This window comes from Ictidomys tridecemlineatus, chromosome 2, assembly GCF_052094955.1.
Source record: "Ictidomys tridecemlineatus isolate mIctTri1 chromosome 2, mIctTri1.hap1, whole genome shotgun sequence".
NCBI lineage: Eukaryota > Metazoa > Chordata > Mammalia > Rodentia > Sciuridae > Ictidomys > Ictidomys tridecemlineatus.
The window spans coordinates 52,590,776-52,607,215 of record NC_135478.1 but is presented as its reverse complement, the minus strand read 5'-3'; the positions used below and the strand labels follow the sequence as shown (position 1 = coordinate 52,607,215).

Below are 16,440 nucleotides of genomic sequence, written 5' to 3'. Positions count from 1 at the left end.
GAGCAGATTTTTTTTTCAGAATTGCAAATGATTTCTTAATGTGCTGGAAATATAGCTACTTGAAAAGACTAACAGGTTTATTTATCCCATTTTTAGAGGAAGATTTGGCCCAAGTAATCAAAACAGTAGCAGAGTTTCCAAGGTCCAAGTTCACAAGGCCCAAACTCCTGTTCAGCCCCCTTCATGTGTTGAATCCCAGGTAGAAAAAACAGAAGGACGCTGGCTGTACCTGCAGTGCACCAACACAGGGCCCATGTCTGGCATCCGAGCTGCTGAGGATCTCCTCACGAAGGTCAGGACCGGGAGGGCATACTCAGGAACTCCCATGTCAGGCCACTGTGTGTAGTGATACTGGATCACTGCCCTCTCGTTCTGACGACCCTTGGGATTTCCTTTTTGGCCCTGTGAATGGTGTAAGAAGACCTCTTTAATCTGCATATGAGCATTCTGGAAACAAGGTAAGGGTGTTAGGACCCATGCCCTCTGTTTTCATTCCCCCATGTGCTGAGCCATGTTTTTCATGAAATGGAGTCATACTCTAGCATAACTCTAGGTTGTAAAAATTCCCCCCAAGATTGTCTCAAGAATGGGGTTTGTAGCTCAGTTGTAGAGCACTTGCCAAGCACATGAGAGACACTGGGTTTACTCCTCAGCACCATATATAAATAAAGATATTGTGTTCATCTACAACTAAAAAAAAAATCCCAAGAATGAACATTTAATTCTGGTCTTCTGGACTCTCCATAGTCTTAGAACTATCCAGAGCGCTGGTCAACTTCCTGCAAGGCCTCCATTTTCTAAATGCTGCCTCACTTAGCTTTTATCTGCCCAACTAGATCATGGGCCATGATTCTCACTCTTTGCCCATTGTCTCCAGAAGGGGAGACCTTCTGGAGCACAGGTTGTGCTGTGCATTCCCCAGGAAGTGAAGGGAAAATATTAAGTGTCAGATGATTCTCCATCTCTAGAATCAGAGGCAAGGTCTCATGCATCTGCCACTTTCTCAGAGTACTTTTCCTTTAAGGAACAAACCCTTTAGAATGAAAAGTCTCCTCTGATAGGTCATTGTGTGTAAACTTTCATTTTTCTGCTTTTTCTTATCAGGATACAGAATACCTGAATTTCCAACTGATATCTCTGACTTAAGCTGTTTCTAGAAGAAGGTACAGTGGGCCTGTTTAAACACCTGAAGGGTTCCCATGCATAATATGCTTTGTCTATTGGCTCTGGCTCACTTGGACCAACAGCTATATGATAGAGAACTCAGATACAGAGCTGTCGATTTTCGTGTATTTCTGCCATTTTTGGAAATAACTAGACATAGAAAGGACTGTTAATCTTGGATCACAGATGGGCTTCAGAGCCACCCAAAAATGTATATAAAGTCTGAGTAAATGTACATTCTTCTGGGACAAGGAGGCTACTATTTTATAACATTCTAAACATGTCCAAGATGCCAAAAAAGGTCCCACTGCTACAAACGATTGCCGTATTACTGAGCTATCTATCTGAAGAACCAAATATTGTTGTGACAGAGGAGTTTCAGCCGGAAACTGAAACAGCTCAAAAGCAGCATTTCCATGCAGTGTGACTTTTCAGGCTATTAGTAGTTTTATAGAAAGGAGTTTATGGGTAAGTCACACCAGGAATCGGTTCTACAGGTTTCTTAATTCCATCATTCCAGTCACTTGTAATTTCTGTAAATTTCTAAAATGGGATATATGTGAGCTAGCATTCATCTCCCATTCTTACTGAATAGTAGAACTTGGTTTTTCATAAGCATCCATGGGACTACGAATCGAACACTCTTTGGGAAACAATGCTCTGAAGCTGTGAGGAAATTGGAATTAAAAAGTGACATCAACAAATACATGCTACTGTATTTGCTGAGTGTTACCAAAACTTGAGAGATCAACAAACCGGCTGTGCCAGTTACATTCTATTAAGTGCTCTGCCAGTACCTCTCCCACCATACAATGGTATATCCAGAGACTTGTGAAAAAATGTCTCAAAAATACTTTTTATACGAAAAATACTTGTTATATGAAAACCAACTTGGTTTTTAAAAAGAGACATCCTGCCAGCCCACCGAGTTCCCTCGATACCTTTTTCACTTTTGTATTTCTGACTGAAAAACGACGAACAGTGTAGCAGGCATGTACTTTTGTGCTCTTCAATGTGACAATTATGTTCCCATACTCCTCACTATTCTCTGTTGGCCAATATTGATCACATTTCCTCTGTAAGAAGAAAAAAGTTGTGAATTTCAAACGATCACCTTAAAACATTCATTTATTCAACTGAAAAAGAAATGCATGGGGGCTGGGGATGTGGCTCAAGCGGTAGGGTACTCGCGTGGCATGCGTGCGGCCCAGGTTTGATCCTCAGCACCACATACCAACAAAGATGTTGTGTCCTCCGAGAACTAAAAAATAAATATTAAAAAAAATTCTCTCTCTCCCTTAAAAAAAAAAGAAATGCATGGGCTGAATGTGTCAAGGCAGAGAGATCTCTGAAGAAGCTAATGAATTGTGTTAAGTGTGGGCAAGATCATCTGAGAAATGGGCCTAGTATTTATGATCATCTCTCCATACATGAAGAACTTTAAAGAGGGCCTAAGAAAGAAACCTATTCATTGAACCTATGAGACATGTGGATAGGATGTATTATAAAGGGAATTTAAATGTCATTTGGAAGGCTGTGCTGGATTTATGGGAGGTCTTTCTGTTACAACTTGAGTCCATCAAAGATAAAACTAGGGATCCCATAGTCAAAGTGAAGCACTAGTAGATTTTTAAGCAATGAACTAGAGGCTTAGCTTTTAATTCTAGCCTACCTTATTATTGTCCAAGCTTGTAATCCAGTACACTCTATTTATTGCTTTACATTAAAAAAAATTGCTAAAGTCTTAATGAGGGCCAGGTGTTTAAGCATTCATTGATTCTCACTCCTCTACAATCCTGTCCTATTAGTACTTTCTTTGCTACCATATGCATCTTCCTGCTTTTTGCTCTTCTGTTGAATGTCCTTTCACCTCAAACATTAACTTCTTTGAAAGCCTCCGCACCAGAGATCGCATTCCTTCATGTTACAGCAATCTCGTAACACACCTCTATCAGCACATTTAATCCATACTTAGAATGCCCTAGCTCTCTTTTCCACCAGACCACTTTTATGATAAGAGCAAAGCCAACACATCTCTCTTCTGTAACTCTTTATACCTGGTCATGTTCCTACAGTACAGCAAGAACTCTTAAAATATTTTGATGGTGCATTATTAAGATAATAAGCCAAGATGCTCTTACTCTTCCTTTCTCCACAAGGTTTGTAATCATGATGATGATTCCAGTATTTTGTTCCCAAATCATCCTCCAGAAATCTTCAAATGTAGACTTTAAAGGTCCCTGGGTGGCAATGTAGGCTTTTGCTTTGTTGTAACCCTTCAAAGATGACAGTACAAAGTGAGATGAAGGAAGTGTCAAGGAAGACCGGTTAATAATTCAAGTCCCTTCCACATTGTGCAGGCTGCATTCTTAGTGAAAGCTCTGTGCGGTACTCAACTACATGCAAGTCTGCAGCTTTCACTGTTCAGAAATGAGTTTATAAGAATCTTTCTGACTTACATCAACATAGTTTGCATTAATGTAGTCACTGTGCTTAGAATCTTTTCCTGGTAAAGGTCTTAACTTCACCCTACTGTGATCATCTGTGGAGGAGAGAAGGCAAAAACAGCATTATAATTAAACCCGGTAGCATTCTAAATAAAAGACAAGGCAATCGGGTGAGGTGCCATTTATCAGAATGTCCTGAGAAAACTGTGGCAGAATAACTATTAAACAGAAATAAACATAGGGCTACTTCTTCCTCATGCTGTCACCTGTAGCATGTTCCAAGGCCTTTGGGGAACTATGCACCTATCTCCTTCCCATTAACAGACAGAAAAAAGTGACTGTTACAGAACAATTGTATTCAGTTGATACCATTCCCTGTCATCTCCACAGAACTTAAGCAACTAAAGAAACCAGTTATTTTAAGAAAAATCTGAGGTCAGATCTTAAGATCCACTATTTTTAGTTTAGGAATAAAACGGTTTGGAGTGGGGAGGACCATCATGTGTCTAGTTACCCAAAACAGCGAGCTTAAGTGTTTCAAGAGAACAGAAGTAGTGAAGGGAAGCTGAAGTTTAAATTTTCTCTAGTAAGGAACACAAAGGGCAAAGGTTGATGTTTTTTCTTTTTTTTTTTTTCCCCCTAGTCATCATCAAAAAGAAAAAAGGCTAGCTCAAAATGAAGTCAACTCAGGGATTAGCCTAGGGATAAATGACCTCAGATTCTACCAAGCACATTTTGGAAAGCTTTGAATTTTTCTACTTTGTTATTCTAAGAAACTGTACAGTTGACATAAAATGCAAATGAAAATTTTGTTCTACAGCACCTGGATAACAGCAGCTTATGCCTCACTAGCCATTGTATTGTTATTTCTTAGACTGACAAACAGAGGTGGCTTGATGACATCCACATGTACTCTGAAAATTATAATAGCTCTGAGGGAAAAGGCTTTTCCGATGTCCTGTTTCTACAACATTGCTATATAAAGGCATTCATATTAAGGGTAGACAAAAGTGACAGGTGATGTGCCCCGAGTCCAAATGACCAAGAAAACAAAACCCAGCTGTCTGGACTTGTCAAAATAAAAGATTCTAATTTGAATTTTTGAAAGTAAAGTAGTTCTTTTAAAACTTGGGCTGGGGTTGTGGCTCTGTGGTAGAGCACTCACCTGGCACATATGAGGCACTGGGTTCGATCCCCCAGCACCACATATATATATAATATATTATATATTATATATTATATATATATTATATATATATAATATATATTATATATATAATATATATATATTATATATTATATATATAATATATAATATTTATATATATAATATATATATTATATATTATATATATAATATATAATATATATTATATATATAATATATATTATATATATAATATATATATTATATATATATTATATATTATATATATTATATATATTATATATATATTATATATATATAATATATATATATAAATAAATAAAATAAAGGTACTGTGTCCATCTACCAAAACAAAACTTGAGGTAGTAAAAGTATCTTTATAGAAATATCTTTATAGAAATGCACAAAATTGGCTATTAGAATAAATGGGTGCAGCAAGGATGTAGTATACATGATCAATATACAAAAATCAACTATTTTTATAAATTGTCAGTAGACAACAACCTGAAACTACCATAAAGTGAACAATTAGAATATATTTGTCAAAAGAAATACACAGCCAACTACAATTGATGAAAGAAATAAAAGACCTAAATAAGTGGAAAGACCACCATGTTCATGGATTGGAGGATAATATTGTTAAGATGGCAGGGATACCCAAATTAATCTGCACATTCAGTGCAATCAATCTCCATCAAAATAAACCCTAGCTCTTTCTATAGTGATAGACAAGTTGATCATAAAAATTCATATGGAAACACAACAGACCCAGAAAAACGAAAAGAATCTTGAAAAAAAGGACTCATAAGTTGTCTTTCAGGGCTCACAGTTTCCAGTTTCAAAACTTGTCACAAAGCTGTCAGTAATGAAGACAGTACAGTATTGGCAAAAGGATAGACATAAGATTGACAGAATGTGATTGTGAGTCCTGAAATAACCCATTCCTTCATGGCCAGCTGATTTTCAATAAAAGTACTAGGACAATTCAATGGGGAAAGGAAAGTCTTCTCAAATGGTTCTGGGACATGAAAAGAATGAAGGTGGAATGTCACCATGTAACTTAGCAAATCTATTCCTATGTATTCACTGAAAAGAACCTCGGACCACACATAAAAATTAACTCACAGTGGATCAAAGACCTAAATATAAAAACCCAAACCATAAAATTCATGTCAGTGCTCAAATGGGATAAAATGGGATACCACTTCACACCCAAAGGCTGTTATGTAAAAAATAAAAACCTTGATGGTATATTGGAATAGGCAATTCTTTCTTAGATATGAGACCAAAACCCCTGGCCACTAGTAAAAAAAATAAAGTAAGCCGAGTTTCACCAAAATGTAAAGATGTGTGCTTCAGAAGACACCATTGAACTGAAAAGATAATGGTGAAAAACTTTGCAATCTTTATAGTGGACAGTGAACCTGGATCTAGGATATTTGTAAAGAAACCTTGCAACTGAACAGTAAAAGGACAAATAATCCATTTTTCCCCCAAAAAGCAGGTAAAGGGTCAAAAACAGACATTTCTCCAAGGAAGATATACAAGTAGCCAATAAATACATGCAAATCAAAACTATAATGGGGTCAGGTGCAGTGGGCACACCTGTAATCCCAGTGGCTCCAGAGGCTGAGGGAGGAGAATTATGAATTCCAAGCCAGACTCAGCAACTTAGCCAGACCCTGTCTCTAAATAAAATATAAAAACGGGCAAGGATATGGCTGCGTGGCTAAGCGCCGCTGGATTCAATCCCCAATACCCACAAACAAAACTCTCCCAAAAGAGAAATGGGATACACTTCACGCCCAGAGGCTGTTATGTAAAACATAAAAATCCACGTTGGTAAGGATGTAGAGATACTGGCCCCTTCACCTATTGCTGGTGCGGCCACTTTGGATAAAAATTTGATAGTTCCTCACCATGTCAAACTTGGGAGTTGCCAGAGAACCTAGCAATTCTTCTCTTATGTATACCCAAGAGAACTGAAAATACATGTCCATATAAAGCCTTGTGTGTGGATGTTCACAGCAGCATTATTATAGCCAAAAAGTAGGGAAAATGAATGAATAACCAATACTTATATATCCATAAAATGCAGTATTTTTAGCTATAAAAAAGCAGTGGATGAATATATGTATATGGGTACAGCCTGGATGAATATTGATGAAATGGCCAGAATATGCAAGTCCCCCCCAAAAAACAGACAAGAGATTGCTAGGATATGGGAGTATCAGCTAACAGATATTGGGTTTCTTTTTCGGGGTAATAAAAATACCCTAAAATTGCATTGTGGTGACTGTACAACTCTTGCAATATACCAGAACCCACTGAATTGTAAACTTAAATGGGTAAAATTTATACATACAGTATGTGAATTATATCTCCCAAAAGCTTTATTACAAAAACTTAACAGTTGTGTTCAAATTTTAAGTTTTGCGATGCAAACTCTATTATATAAAATTCTATATAATGTGGTCCTTATTATATGTTAGAGTATCCTTATCTGAAATGTTTGGGACCAGATGTGTTCAAGATCTCCCCCTCTCCCCTCATTCTGTAATAGTTTGCATAGACTGTACTGGCTGAGCATCCCTAGTCTGAAACTTTTTGTCATGTCAGTGCTTCAAAGAGTTCCAGATTTTCATATTACTAACAATCTGTATTCGTCCAATGACCGAAGTCCTCTGTGTCCATGAAAAGTGGCCTTGCACAGAAGTAGCCTAAAGTCTGAGAGTATTCTTTGAGGTTCTATATAAAAAATGCCTGTTTGTTTGAATCCCTAATCTCCAGCATGCCCTTGGCCCTGAAGATAGGCCTAAATGCATGGGCCAAAAGGACTGGAGGCTCATCCTTTAAGGAAAGGCCAGTTAGGAAGTCTTATAGAGACTGCCTGGAAATTTACTTAATTCCACCAATTTTTATTTGTATTATAAAAATTTGGGGGGCTGGGTTTGTGGCTCAGTAGTAGAGTACTTGCCTAGCATGTATGAGGTACTAGGTTCAATCCTCAGCACACAAAAATAAAGGTAACATGTTCACCTACGACTAAAAATATTTTAAAAAAAAGTTGATTAAGGGCTGCGGTTAGCTCAGTGGTAGAGCATTTGCCTAGCATGTGTGGGGCACTGGGTTTGATCCCCAGCACCACATTAAAATTAAGGTATAAAAAGAATACAGAAGAGTAGGTTAAAATCAAGGTCAAGACAGCCAAGTGACATCCAAGCTTTGACTCCCAACATCTGCTGTGCTATCACTTCACATGAAAATAGGCTTGGAACATTTCACATGGTGACAGCCTAACAAGAGGCTAAGGGGGCCAAACATGTCCCCACACTACTGAAGATGGTCTAAGGAGAGGTTAGCTTACAAATATCATTCTTTCTTGGCACCTTGTTTCTGATTGCTTGCCTGTCAGCTTAAACCCAGCATGAAAATGTAATCTCCTCAGAGTCAAAGATGGTTTAAAGTCTGTTACTCACATGCTAAAATGTTGATGTATCTGTTTTTGTGCTTGTTATCTGGATGATTGGAATGTTCTGCAGTGATGTTCATATCAGCTGTACAGCGCTGGACTTCCTAGTGAAGAGAATGAACAGTAAGGTTTTAAACAGCCTTTAAAAAACAAAGGAGTTATAGTTATGCTCTGCAAAGCATGCACAGTGATCCCTACTGCAGCTGAAAAATTCTCATCACCTGGAAAAGTTGAAACCGTGGTAATACCAGAGCAGGACATGGCTCATGTACTTGTGGCGATGCTGATACAAACCTTGTGCCATACCAGTCACACAAAGGACCAGCATATATACCTAAGCACACGAGATGATGATAATTAACTGTGCACTATATTTTAATCATTCTTTTATAACATACACCTAAGACAAGTTTAGTGTAAAACACTGTCATTTTAATAACTGCAATAGTGCCACGTGCCTGGTTTGCATCAAGAGGCGATGCTAAGTGACCAAGATCATCAGGTCTATGTTGTTCATACAAGGATGAAACTGCTGAATGAGACAGTTCTCAGAACTTGTCCTTATTTTTAAGCAATGACCACACACACACTGATAGACATATTTTATTGCCTCGCACTGACAGTCACCAGAACCTCCCCAATCCTAATTTCTGATATAATTATAGCCATGATTGTAACAAGCAAATGTAGAATATTAAGGTATAATGTTTTCATTTATGAATTCATCCATCTCCTTATTCCAGCTTTTGACCTATGCATTGGGATTTAAAAAAAAAAAAATCTCTCTGACTATGTTGTAGTCTACAAGAAAAAGATTCTGTAGCTACCAAATGTGAACCACAGAAAAGAGGCCTGAAAAAAAGGAGGATGGAAGCAAAGACAGAGGAACAGGGGAAAGCTTAAACCAGGAGATGACAACAATTTACTTGTGTCTCAGAAGATAATGGGTATTCCCAAGAAGCACAGTTTCTATCATGATTTGAAATATATTCATAGGCCTCATGGTCTCATTTTATGAGACTGCAAATTGACTATGAAGACTCAGTCCTGAAATGACACTAATCTGTAGTCTAATTGTCATGTCTGGCTTGGATATGCGTGGCCCTGAAATTATTTGTGAACACTTCATTTCATCTAAGTGAACTTTCTTTAGAAAAACAGCAGTGGCAGAAACAATTCGACCACCGTCTTGGCCCTGGATATAAACATTATCCATTAGCCAAATACAAGGTTGCCGAAAAGCCAAGTTTTTCCACACTGTATGCTTCAAACCCAGGAAAGGACTGGAGTTAACTAATAAGGGAAGTCATTAGCACTGCACAGCTGCTCCAAAGAGCAGGAGCAAAATAACACAAAATTATCAGGAGAAATGTTTTACACGTAGCAGATGTAACAGAGTTTAGGAGTGTGCCGACTTTTTTTCACAAAGGAGTTGCATAGCAATTACGGATGTTTTCCACAGCATTTACATTAAGCATAATGAAAACAAGGAACTGGTTGTCTTTTATATTCACAAAGTACTTCCCAGAAAGGAGTCCCCCTTCTCCCTTAAGGAGGGGCTCACTATAGTCAAAGAATGTCAAGTATAATAACAAAGGGTTACTATCTCTTCAAAGGAACTATATTTATGGACTCGATGATTCTTGGAAATTATACACTGAATTTTTCATATTTGTGGAATTTCCCAGCTGCCCATTTACAAAAAAGACCCACAACATTAATTCAACCTGCCTCTTTAGGGAATGTTTTTGACGTGTTTACTGTTTCTTATCCTTACTAAATGTGATAAGCTCTGCTGCTTTCTATTCTACGATAGTTCATAAACTAATGGTTTTGCAAACACTAGTTTAAAGGGCCTGAAGGCTGCCTTTGGCTCATTTCTTTTCAAAGCACAGGCAAAAAGTCATGAGTCTGGATTGGTTAACATCTACAAGAACATAAGCAATGTTAACTGTACTTGAAATAGTGGGACCTCTCTTTTAGAACTACTGTAAACACCCTTTAGAATTGTCTCAAAGGAAGGAAGCTTTTGCAAGTGGATTTGTATTCTGGATGGTATTAATTCCTCTACTTACAAATCCCAGAAACAAACTGACATCCTTGGGTTTGGAAAGTCATACCTCTGGCTTGAACCTCTATGAGTTGAGCCGTTTAGAGATTTTATTCTGAGAGATTTTTGCTTTTAGTCCTTTAGTCTCATTCTTTTTGTAATTGATTTTTCTTTCCCTGTTGTGTGGATCTGACAGCCCGAACTACACACTGAGGTTGGGCCTCTATTACAATGTACTGCAACTGACCAGGACAGCCTGGGAGCAGCTGTCTGCACGGTTTAAAACAGTCATTCAATATGGCCAAACTCTTTTGTTATCCAAAACCCTCGGTCTAATCTGTTGCCTCTATTTCACTTTTCCAATTATGTGAATGACAGAAAAAAAAACATAGTCATAAATAATGTTAAATCTGATTTCATTAGAATTCATGGGGTTTGCCGAAGGCCTTCTGATTTTTATCTTGTGGGTAATAATGTCATTTGTAATTCCTCGCAGGACTGTGTGGCTCATTTAGATGCAGATAATATCATCTGATCCTAGAGTGGCTTTTCTCCATCAAAACTGGCATTTCAGAGTTAATTTGATTATAATAGGTATTAAAACCATTTAAAATGACACTGGCCAATGGAGTGTATATAGTAAAGTAACCTATTTATTAGCACTGATATTTTAAATTTGTTTGCATTTTCTCTATGTAAGAATCAAGTCTTAATATGAACAGTCATACAACCAGAGGAGAGGGCCAGTGGGGAGAAAAGGAGGTCTAACACAACAAAAATAGTTCATTTGCAAGACTACGAATTGAGAAGCTAGATTACTTCTTGCCTGGAGTTGTCAATGGGAGATGCTGGCTAGAGCATACTTCAAGACCTGCTGCTTTGCCTTCTGTGCTTCCATTTAAAAATAATAATAATAATAATAATAATAATAATAATAATAAAGCTGAACAAAACACATCTGAAATCTTTCACCAAGACAAGACTGGAAGAAAATACGTGGACTTGATGACCCCGTATTGGACTGAGCATATGACCATTGAGGCCCACGGCCATGGGACAGGACCTGATCTACAGAGGACTGCTTGTCTCAGGTCATGATTGTGGCTCAGTGCTTGACAGGTGCCACATACTCTGCATCTTCCCACCTTTGCCCTCTTTCACTCAGGTCACGAAGTGCTGCCAGCCTGGCCACCTTCCATTGTGTTGACTTGCTCAGAAACCTCCAATTTCTTCACCAGCCTTTTGAGGTCCCAGCCATCTTCCACAAACTGCCTTCCCATGCCCTCTGGAAGATGATGGTTCCCTGCTCTTGGCTTCCCTGCCATTTACCTTGCTAAGAATGCCTCTTCTCTTCCCCTATCCAAATCTGTGTGTCTTTACCTAAAATGACTGCCTTTCCCCTCTGTCTCCATAGAGCACAATGTAGCTGGCCTAGGACATAGAATAATTTTTTTTCCATGTGCAGTTTTTGAAATTTAGCTAGTTCACTTTCTTTGCAGAGTGCCTCCTCTTAAACAGTTGTGTTTTTTTCTTCATAAAAAGGGTCTAAAATGTTTTTGATATCCAAGTCTAAACTGGCATTCTGACACAAAAGCATCACAGAGTCAATTTCTGCCCTCTTGCAGGCAGCAGTCTTGAGGCAGCATTACACCTCTGTCATATGTCATCGGCAACCCTGGTAGTGTCCTTTCGAGACACAAAGTGACTGTGGCCACTACTCCCTCAGAGCATGGGCTCAGGTGATTTAAGAAGATCAGCCAGCCCAGATTTAGCTCAGCTGGTTAATGTAACAGGGGCCATCCCCCAGAGGATCCTGTCAAGGAGCTTGGGACCTCTGGCTTCATCCCTATACCTAGTCTTTAAACTTCTGATTCTTCCAAACCTTGCCTAATAATTTTTTTTGGTGCACAGAGCTTTGGAGCTCCCTCCTTTTGAAGGAGAGTGCTGCCACTGCATTTTTGGAGATGTCGTGCATTATGATGGTGGGGGCCAGGAAAGTGGCTGCTCATACCTTAAAACCACCCTTGGAAGCCATTTCATGAAAAGGAAGGACAGTGAGGGTGAAGAGAACTTGGGTACTGGAATCATCAAATATTACCCTGAGACAAGGATTGATGTTATTGCCACTGACTGCAAAATCTTCTAGAGGTACAATGTCACCAGCTTTTCACAGTGTCCAAAATTTATCTGACAAGGACAAAATGCTAGCTTTCAGCATCACCTCTAGACAAAGACTCAATATTCCCACTGAAGTTGTTTTTCTTATTCTTGCTGAAGTTGCAGAGCTCTGAAAATATGACAGCTATTCACCAAATTTTTTTACTTCCAAGATTTTTAAACCACATGGGGCAGAAAGAATGTTCACTGAAATAACTAATCAGAATTCCTAGGTGCCTTTCTCCTCTCAGTCCCTCAGAACTCCAGACCTGCATTTTAGCACTGAGTTTTGCTTTGTCCCGTTTTACTATAGTTGTGTAAACACTCTGGTCTCCCCATCAGACCAAACTATTTAGGGCAAGGACTCTGCATTTTTTTCTTCTTCTCCTTTTCTGCCTTTCTTTATATAGCCTATTATTAACGGTTAACTAAGGCTGTTTCTTAATGTAGCTCAATACCAAAAAGGTCCTCATGCTCTCTTGATTTAAGAAGATCAGCCAGCCCAGATTTACCTCAGCTGGTTGATGTAACAGGGGCCATCCCCCAGAGGATCTTGTCAAGGAGCTTGGGACCTCTGGTTTCATCTCTGTACCCAGTCTTTAAACTTCTGATTCTTCCAAACCTTGCCTAATAATTCTGTTGGTGCACAGAGCTTTGCCATAGAGCTACAACCTTGGCCACTATGGTGAAGACTCAATTCACCATTGTACCTTATGTCCAGAGAGTGGTCTCTGGCGAGTCCTTAGTCAACAAAACAACTCATCTAGTAGTTACTAAGTGGTATTCTCTTTTACTCTATGACTGGAACGATGACTAATTCTAGGCCTCTATTCAGATGTTGGGTGAGAGTTTTGTTAATAACATCTGATTTTTTTGTGGGACACTAGGGCTCAAACTTGGGACCTTCCCCAGTTTCAGGCAAGTGCTCTACGAATGAGCTCCATCCTCGGCCTTTTTGGAGCCAGGGTCTTGCCAAGTTGCCCAGGCTGTCCTGGAACTTGGAATCTTCCTGCCTCAGACTCCTGAGCTGCTAGGATTACAGGTGTGTGCCACTGTTCCTGTCTTGAAAATCAAAATATGAGCTAGCTGTACAGGCTCTAGATCACCAGGACCAAATAGTATTCTTAAGAGGGGGCTCTTTTTATTTTTTGCCAAGTCCTAGCTTCATGGCCAGTTTCAGAATGTCACTTGCCATCTTGGCTAGTTCTGCTTCTCACTTTGGCTCATTATATAATGAGTGTGACTTTAATGAGAATGTGGATGGTCTCAGAATTAACCAGGTAGTTTTGAACCAAGACAGCCTTAGTCTTAAACCCTGCTGCTGCCATTCCAAAAACAGACACCCAATGCCTTAGTTATCTCATGGGCAAAGTTTCCTCATTTGAGAGGTAAGGTCAATAAGCCCTACCTCAGAGGGTATTTCTGAAGGAGTAAAACAGTGGATTCACAGTGCTAAGTGAATGCTAGCCATCAATATTTCTTATATGGATCTAGAAATCCAAAGGTGAGAGTACTACTATCAAAATAATTAAAAATAAACCCTTTACTTTTTAATCACTACAATCTTTTTTCTGCCTTTCTTTATAGAGCCTATTATTAACTGTTTATGAAACAACCTTAGGTGTTTTCTTTTTTAAATGTAGCTCATTACCAAAAAGGAATAAATGCTTTTAAAATCTTTCAAATTTTACTAAATTAGAAGGCAAGATTTTGTACTTACTCTGCCCTTTACGTTCCCCCTTACTGTTCTCTTTAGAAAAAGAGAATATTCTTCCTAATCTGAATAGCTTCAATTTTCAATCTTTGAAGCCAGGAAAGATTGTGAGGTGACAACAGTAGAAAGATATGTCCTTCCTGCCTGCATTCCCTGTTCCAGTCCTATAAATATCAGCAAACAATATTTAAACTACAAAGTTCAGGGAAGGGGGCTAAATTTCTCAGTCAATGTATTTATTTATTTATTTATTTATTTTTAAGGGCACAGATGCCCAGAATTTGTTAACTGTCATGATTTGGATGCAGCAAAGCCTATTTTAAGTCAGACTAAGTACACAGACGTATAGCTGATTATTTTGAATAATTAAATGGTGTCAAAACCAGCTGTGATGAATAGCACTGGGGTCTCAAATCATAAATAATTGAGAAACCAGAGTTGCATTTGATCATCCTGATCAAGTTCTGCTCTCTAGAGGATAAATGTTTGTCCTGAATACCATCAACATTGTTAAATGCCTCAATATTCTTGCTCAGTCATCCAGCCAACAGTCAATTGAACTAAATCACTTTAACACCACACACATTTGCTGTCCTCATGAATACAAAATGTTTGACTTAAACCATGTTCACTGTAGTTGAATAGGCACCTTTTTGGGTCGGCATCTAATAGGAGCATTAAGTACCTGACATGCTTTTGTTTGTTCCAGGAAACATACGACTTTGCAGAATAAATCACAAGAGTCCTTTCTACCACCTTTGCCCCTGTTCTGCTCAAAGAGATGACACAAAAACTAAGAGAAAGACTTAATTTAAAATGAGTTGTCAATATAATTGCCTTTCTGGTAGCCTTTGGGGATTCCACATTTGCATAGAGGATTTTTGTCCTATTTCTCATTGTTCCTGTAGGATGATTACTCCTCCCAGCTGTGTGGCTCCCGGATGATTCCCCAAGCACTTACCTCCCATCCCCTCACTTGAGCCCCAGAACCAATTGTGTAGAAAAAGAGATGGGCAGGTTAGCGTCATCACCGTCATTTCCATTTTAAAGTAGAAATGAGAACGAGAAAGGAACCGACTTACCCACAAAGCTAGAAGACAGCTGAGCTGCCATGAAAACTTGGCCTCCTCGGCACAACTCTTGCTGCCAGAGATGTGCCTTAGTTAAGCGCCTCAGTGAAGAAAAGGGCAGTCTGTTTAATAGCTCCTCATTGACACCCTGTCACTGCTGAACTGGCACAGAACCCAGAGTTGGCAGGATAGCACGTGCCGCGCTCTACCTTGTTTCCTATACACCAGTTCTTAAAATCAGAAGGCTGTGTTAACCACGTCTTGTCTCCAAGGATTAATAATCATGCAAACAACCACCATCAATGATTTGCTTGCTTCTTAATAATTAACCCAGCACTTTCAAAGATGCTTATCATGTATGTTTTGTAACAACTTTAGGATGTGGGCGACATTAGCAGCATTTTTTTTTTTTTCAATGAGGAAACTAGGGATCAGAGATGAAGTGATTGGCCCACGGGCTGTGAAGCTCACTACTGGTGCAGCCAGCACCCAGTTCCTCACGCCAACCTGCTGTCTCCACTATACCACATGCAGCGCAGACACGACAGGGAATTGGGGCACTTAACTATGATTTCCCCACTAGAAGGAAGGTGAAGAAAGAACATCCAAAATCAACCCCCACTATCTGCCTCTTTTCAACCATTAAGTCTGTTCTTTCTTTCACAAAAGCACATGTTCAGGACCAGTGCAACCAATTCCCTTTCACATGATTTTTCTGGGAAGAGAATGGCTGTAAAAATCACATATGAAAAAAATAATCTCCAATGGTCAGTTGTTTTGTTATGCCGAAAATAAACTCAGGTTGACAATAATCTCTGAAGAATTAATTTTCTAGAAACTTCCAGTTTTGAAACATACCTCAAAATCCTCAGAGAACCCGTGCTGGTTATTAGAATAGAGCTCCCCGATGTGTTTGACAAACTGTTTGACAGGAATGGCTTCCATATCATCTGGGGGAAGACAGCGAAATTCAGGGTCACACAGAATACTTCCACGGAGCAAACCATACTCATTTAAGACAAATACTTGACTTTTCCAAAGAGTAATAACTGCATTATCTGAAATATTTCCCATTAGGACCTTGAGTACCAATAAACCAGGTAAATAGTAGTTTTTTAAGAAGTAGATAATTCTCTTTACTTTTTATATTAAAGGCAATTTGCGAAGTTACATGACATCATACTCTTAACTGAATCTT

The 16,440-nt window shown here is 38.8% G+C and overlaps 1 protein-coding gene and 1 long non-coding RNA gene across 6 annotated transcripts in view; one reads left to right on the top strand and one right to left on the bottom strand.

The window, feature by feature from the left end:
* Window positions 1–16,440, bottom strand: part of Ptprg (protein tyrosine phosphatase receptor type G) — a 707,393-nt gene that overhangs the window by 22,180 nt on the left and 668,773 nt on the right. For all 4 annotated transcript variants that reach the window (XM_078038562.1, XM_078038563.1, XM_078038564.1 and 1 more), the window contains 6 exons: window positions 16,101–16,192; window positions 8,259–8,355; window positions 3,624–3,706; window positions 3,306–3,440; window positions 2,106–2,240; window positions 230–402 (listed from right to left, as the gene is read on the bottom strand). In XM_078038562.1, the coding sequence (XP_077894688.1) occupies window positions 230–402; window positions 2,106–2,240; window positions 3,306–3,440; window positions 3,624–3,706; window positions 8,259–8,355; window positions 16,101–16,192 (715 nt within the window). The remainder of the gene's footprint in view (window positions 1–229; window positions 403–2,105; window positions 2,241–3,305; window positions 3,441–3,623; window positions 3,707–8,258; window positions 8,356–16,100; window positions 16,193–16,440) is intronic.
* The window catches only part of LOC120891400 (uncharacterized), a 53,397-nt gene that overhangs the window by 2,160 nt on the left and 34,797 nt on the right, over window positions 1–16,440 (top strand). For both annotated transcript variants that reach the window (XR_013434501.1, XR_013434500.1), the window contains exons 3-4: window positions 97–458; window positions 1,105–1,163. This is a non-coding gene — a long non-coding RNA (uncharacterized LOC120891400). The remainder of the gene's footprint in view (window positions 1–96; window positions 459–1,104; window positions 1,164–16,440) is intronic.